The sequence below is a fragment of the Bidens hawaiensis genome, unplaced genomic scaffold (genome assembly GCF_021521415.1).
Source record: "Bidens hawaiensis isolate Kalapana, Puna unplaced genomic scaffold, B.hawaiensis_p1.1 tig00002181_1, whole genome shotgun sequence".
Classification (NCBI taxonomy): domain Eukaryota; kingdom Viridiplantae; phylum Streptophyta; class Magnoliopsida; order Asterales; family Asteraceae; genus Bidens; species Bidens hawaiensis.
Window position 1 is genome coordinate 1,585,914 of NW_027491116.1, and position 6,939 is coordinate 1,592,852.

The 6,939-nt window shown below is 36.6% G+C and overlaps 1 protein-coding gene across 1 annotated transcript; it reads left to right on the forward strand.

Moving 5' to 3' along the window:
* Positions 1 to 5,023: 5,023 nt before the first annotated feature.
* On the forward strand, positions 5,024 to 5,730 carry LOC143609436 (uncharacterized). Its single transcript, XM_077084191.1, has 2 exons — positions 5,024 to 5,417; positions 5,462 to 5,730. Exons 1-2 carry the CDS (start codon positions 5,024 to 5,026, stop codon positions 5,728 to 5,730), a joined length of 663 nt encoding a protein of 220 aa, XP_076940306.1.
* Positions 5,731 to 6,939: the final 1,209 nt, after the last annotated feature.

Sequence of the window (6,939 nt, forward strand, 5' to 3'; positions counted from 1 at the left end):
TGTAATTATGCTGAGCCCACAAGTGAAACCTCTGACTATCCACATACAACCTCGTGGCATACTCCGCCCACGAACCTGCCCCAAACCGCTATGCCTAACATTACATAGCAAAAATAAATAACAACAAAATAGACATGTGCAACTGGCTGGGAAACATCAGCAAATCCATGCCGGACCAGTTGGGTTTGTCAGACCAATAGTACTATTCACACTCTACCGGCTTTTAGCTAATCACTCGTGTTACGGGGCCTTACAATGTTAGCAACTTAGACAATTACCATCTTAGTACATTTCCGTACGATTCCCGTACAATAAGATATATATAAATACACGCAAATCCATGCGTTCAGTATGTACTTAAACATTTTAATAGTAACATGCTTCCCGCCCCGAGAAAATATTTATAAACAATTCAGAAAAAGGGGCTCGTGAAACTCACCTTTCGCAAGCAAGTAGGTAACACAGTACGCAACTACTAATCCGGATCTGTACTACGATCCCTAAGTTCGTTACTATACAATCACTATTAATATAACTTTAACCGTGTTAACCGGTACATCTGGGGACACTGTTAACCCAGTACTGTACCCGTTCCGGGGGCAATGTTAACCCAGAAACACTTCTCCGGACTCAGATTGTGATATCATTTAGAGTTCAATAGTTAAAATTACTATTAGTTCGTTTTCCCCGTTTTGCGTACCTAGCACGGTTATCCGTTTTTACGTTCCAAAAATGAGTTTGGTCACACACGACCCGAAGATAGTTGTTGACTGATAATTTAATTAAAGTTGTGAAATTAGAGCTCGGCTTAGACGCCCCGATTGGCCGCGGGACCCGTTTCCGTCTTTAGTGTACCGGAAACTGTTAAATCGGATAAAATTACTCAAATCATCCGAATTATTTTCGGATGATTTATTTTTACCTGTTTAACTCAGTTATATGAAAACAGTTCATTTTTAGGGTTTTTATACACCAGTCAGCTCGTTTAGGCGAACTTTACCGGTTTACGTGTTTTAAACTTTAAAAGTTTGTTTTTATTTTCTTTTTAGCACAAATAATTATCCGTTTAATCTCGGATCTTGAAATTGTGCACAAACCACTTTTTGACAGTGGGGAATTTTATAAAAATATTTCCAGAATTAATTTTTATATTTTAAATTTATTTATCTATTTTTAAACACCATTTAAACACTAAATATGTCGTAAATACCAAACGACCTTAGAAAAATCCCAAATTTTTCCTGGATGACCCCTGCCATCCACATGGTCCCCTGTAATATTTCCAGAACCAAAATCTCTTTTTACATGCCATTTTCACTAAAACCGAGCCAGAAAACCCTAGAACTCGTTTAACCGAAAAGCCAACTTAGACTTCTCCAACTGACCTAAAATTTTGTGTGTGACTTTTACATGTTATAAAAAGCTTATCTGAAATTTTCCAGAATTTATCATGATATTTAAATATTTTTCACCATTTTTAGCCAAAACCGAGCATTAAATTCACCAAATATTCATACTTTGTCCAAAAATTACCAAATTTTCACAGATCTCCTATTTTCATGTGTAGATTATCTCTGTGAAATTTCGTAGCCTAACTCTAAATGTACCACAATCTGTCCCAAAACACATACACCATATAAAAACCGAACTACCTTGTGTTCTTAGCTTCAAATCGCAAGGATCTTGCTTTTTAGCCTTTGTTAACAACTAGATACAACACCTACAAGCACAATAACACCACACCAAGCAAGTTAGACCCACAATCAAGCCATTTCTTTCATGGGTTCGGTTATGACTTAAAAACAAAGATTTAAACCGTAAAAATTCGTTTTTGGTTCGTTTAACTCCTTTCTTGGACCAAGATCCCTTGTATAACCCGTATACATCACTTGATCATGCAAGAATCGGTTTCCATCTCGGGTTTTCACCCTTTTTTACTTGGAACCTCATTTTCTTGCAAATAAACTCAAGAAAAGAAGATGAAAACATAAATGACTCGATTTTTACCTTGCTTTTCTTGCTACAAATCCGGGTTTTTAGTTCATAATGTGGAGAGAATTGATGAATGTTGAAATGTTGTTTACAAAAAAAAAAATAACAAAGGCTAGGGGTTATACCCCCAAGCCGATCGGACCAAAGAGGGGAGGTGGGGTGGGACCCACCTTTCCATTTCTAGCCACTCATTTAGATTTTGGAAATCCGGATAATGTTTTGGATAATCTGGTTCAGTTCGTTTTTCGGTTAAATGTTTAATTTAACTTAAAACGAGGCTAAAACGGTCGTTTTCGGCTTAAAAATGAAATTTATATAAAACCGATTTAAAAACTTTAAAAACTTAAACCATGACTTTTATTAACTTAAAACATCATATTATTAATAATTGCGCATCTTTTTCGGCTTGATCGATCGTCTCTTGCTCGGTTTGGTATTAAAGGTTTCGTTTAACGTACCGACGTACCATTAAATCGAAAATTCTTTTTCTGTGCTTTAATTCACTTATCCCGAAGCTTTAATACTTCGTAAACATCACTAAATATCATATATCTCGTCTATAATGTAATCCTTGATTCGTTCGGGTTTCAATAACCGTTAATCAGTTAGTCGTATTTCCAATACGATTAACTGTATAATCGAGTATAATCCGTACTGTGAATCATACATACTCGTATAAACGCATTATAATTCATATATTCATTATTAAATAACACATAAATAGTATATACCGGTTAGGGTATACCTGATTTTGCCGGAATCGTTACACTTATCGCTTATGATTGCCAGAAGAGATGAAAGGAATACACGATGTATTTCACGTCTCTAACTTACGTAAATGTCTTGCTGACGAAACTTTAGCCATGCCCTTAAAAACCCCTACAAGTTGAAGATTTTCAAGTCAAGCAACTTAAATGTCGAAGGCTAAAATTAGTCAAGATACGATGGAATTTTCGAAGAGGACCCGAGTTTACTTGGGAGTTAGAGTCAGAGATGAGAAGAAAATACCCGCATCTGTTCTAAGTGAATCTTGAGGACGAGATTCATTCTAAGGTGGGGAGGATGTAACATCACGAAAATTTTGATCCAAATTTGACAAACTAATAAAACTTAAGGACTAAAAATATTCATGGCAAAAGTAAAGAGAAAAATAAGATAAAGAATAAAGATGAGCTTATGTTAAGGAATTGAGTAAGGAGACTTCATCCCACATCAGAGAAAGAAAGAAAAATTAAGCACTTTTTAAGGAGAGAACATTCCATGGAAATGTTCTTATGTGGTCAACCACTCTCCCTAGTCCTAGCGTAGGGTGCGAAGCACCCGACGCGCACGCACACGGGCACGGGTGAAGGGCGATGGGCGCAATGTGGCGCTTTGATGACGCACTTTGCATTAAGAGCCGCCTTTGTATTTTTGGATGATGATGAGACGAAATCAAGATATGGAAAGTTACCAAAAGATCAGGGACTAAAAATGAATAGATTCAAAGTTTTGCATCTTCACGATACGCGAAAAATCCACGTTTTGCATCTTCGGGATACGTGAAGATGCAGGACACGTGGCGACTTAGCGAAACTAGTGCATCTTCGCAATACCCGAAGAAGCTTCGCAATACGCGAAGATGCAGGAAAATTTCTATAAATAGGCAGGCCATGGGGGTGGTCCTCACTCATCCAACACAGTCCAAAAACACGTACATTACCTCGATAAGCGTGCCACGACCCCGATATGGTGATATCCCGACAAGTCTTACCTCGAAATGCGTGCCATAACTCTACCTAGTTACTCTCTCTCGACCTCTCTCTGAGTAGAAGTGCGGTCCAGGTAGAAGTGCGGTCCAAGTAGAGCATAGGCGTTTCAAGTAATAAGCCATTCAAGGTAGGGGTTCTGCCTGATTATTATATTATAAATGGCTTAGACCTAGTCAGGGATATAGCATGTACCTTGATTTTATAAAGTGGAAATGAGATTCCATAAAGTCGAGATTATAGATAAAATAATACTTCTTTATTATATATAAAGATTTTATTAAGTATTTCTTATAATAAAAGAAAGTTGAAATATATGTTTCTTCACGAAGAAGAAACAAAGGTTTATAAATGATTAACAAAAGAAAGGACTAGAGGTCCTTATATTTATAAAGAGATAAAATGTCAAGGTAAAGGTTATGCAATCGGACTAAAGGTCTGAAGCTAGATCGTTGATCTAGTACTTATAAAATTTTATTCTCATACTATAGGTTCGAGGTAACGAGACAAATTGGTGAGAAACACCAACCAAGAAGAAAGGTGAATACGTTCAACTTTTTATAAAATAGAGTCTTGAATGTTTTCGTGGGATTATATCCCTAAAACTTTATAAACAAAAGTAATGCTGGCCCTCAGGCTATTGTATACGTTTTTCTGGATCCTTACATATGTGGGTAGACGGTGGGCACACCGCACCACACTTGCTAATGCCTCCGTCACGTTGGGCCGGACCTAAGTAATGTCCGAGAGGGGATTATCTCGTGTATATTGAATAGTTGCTAAGACCTCGATGCTGCGGTATCGTTGAGAGGTTTCAAGTATAACTGGAGGTTTATAATAGTATATTTAACTTGGTTGTTTCCTAAGCCACGATGGGCCGGGTCATAAGATACCCGAGGGAATAACTAAGTAACTTAAATATTTTGTGTTAGCGTGTTCACCAGCATGTGTTGCTGACGTATTTTTATATCTGTTTTACAGGTAATGGAGAATAGGTGTTTGGAGAAGAAGGGTAGCCGTTAGACGATCTGATGGCTCAATGGATGTTTTATAAATAAAAGAATGTGAAACATGGTTTTGTAATCCAAACACTTATGTACAAACAAACGGGTGTTTTAAAATCCCGTCTTTTAAATATAATAATATTTTATTAAAGTCTTCCGCTTTATAACTCTAAACTCTGATATATTTACAAAACAGGTACCAACGTTGGGTGTCACGCCCAGGCCCTGAGCCGGGGTGTGACACTTCATTAGGTTTGAGTTAATATACTAGTTGATAAAATGAGTGATTCTGATGCTTTTAGTAGTGAAAGTTTAATTAGTAAGATAGAAGCTAGTAATCCTCTATACCTTCATCCCAGCGACTCATGCACCTTATCTATTATTAATGTGAAACTTAAAGGAACTGAGAACTATCGTGTTTGGGCTAATGCTATGAAACTTGCTTTACAAGTGAAAAACAAAGGTGGGTTTATTAATGGTAAGTATTTAAAACCTGTTGATGATGAGGTGCTTGTGGGCCAGTGGGATAGGTGTAATTATGTTGTGCTTACATGGATTTTAAATTCTGTTATTGATGAACTTTACGTAGGTCAAGTTTATTCTGAACTTGCCTTTGATGTATGGGAAGAACTAAGAGACACTTATGATAAAGTAGATGGATCTGTTGTATTTGGTCTTTATCAAAACATAAATTTACTAAGTCAAATGGTGCAACAGTTTCTGAATACTATCATAAGTTGTCTTCCATGTGGAAGCAATTTGATGCTGTGGTTCAATTGCCTTCTTGTTCTTGTCAAGCCTCAAAGGGTTTTAATGATTTTAGTCACTTGATTAAACTAATGCAATTTTTAATGGGACTGGATGATGTTTATCAACCTGTTAGGACTAATTTGTTGACTAGGGATCCATTGCTATCTGTGAAAGCTGCCTTTGCTATTATTTCAAGGGAAGAATCTCACAGAAGCGTCAATGGTTCCAAAAGTTAATCTCAAAATCTTGGATTTGTTGCTAAAGCTAATCAATCTTTTGATAATAAAAAATTTGTTTATAAGGGACCTAATCCGAATTTTAAATGCACTCATTGTGGTAAAATTAGTCATACTGTTGAGAGGTGCTTTGAAATTGTCGGTTACCCGCAAGGGTCAAAACCCAAAACCAATAAGTTTTCAAATCATAGATCAAAAATTTTTTCTGATAGTTCTAATAATGGAAAATCTGGTACATCATCCAACTCTAATATGACTACTCTTACTCCTGATCAAATTTCAAGATTGTTAGGTTTGCTGGATAAAAATGATCAGGGTCCTTCTGCCTCTAATGTTGGAGGTAATTATGTGTGTAATTTTTCTAAAGGTGTCTTTTGTTTTACGAGTGGTTTGCCCGCTTCTTCCGAGTCTACCTGGGTTGTTGATTTTGGAGCTGTAAGAGCTTGGGGTTAGGATCTAGAACTTATGATTACGACGATACATGATGTTTAGGTATACGATTAAGGACGATATACGTTATGATTGATACAAATAATGTGAGAGAATGAATTGGCAGAGTAACGAGAGAGAGAGATTGATAAACTAACTTCAAAACTTACATTAATGAATAATTTACAGCATATATATAGGGGATGACCGCATTCGTTAACATAACTGTTTAACGAATGTGTCATTCGTTACATTAAACCATACGAATGAACTCTTCATTCGTTAATACATTTAACATATAACGAATAGCCCTCATTCGTTATCTCATTCGTTAATCTGGGTTAACGAATGAGCTTACAGATTAGACGAATGTGTTACATTCGTTTCGTTAAGGGGTAACTAATGTAACATTACATTAGAGCGAATGGCCCATTTAGCCATATTTACATTAAGACCCCTAAACTTTAGATTAATTACATTAATGCCCTGATAAAGACTGAGACGTACAAAACGTGTATCAACAAACTCCCCCTCGTCTCGAGCTCTTTATCATACTTTAGCGTTGAAATATCTTTGTCTTCCAATCAACGCAGCTATGAATCTTGTATGCATAGCAGACACGAACAACCCTCTGAAACTGCATTGCAAGATCATAATCCTTTACATTAGCGAATCTGATCTGATTTGTGAACAACGCGTCCTTGTCAGACTCAGATAAATTGACCAGCCATATCGTATCAAATACACGTAACGTCTTCGTGCGTGAACCCTGGCTATAAA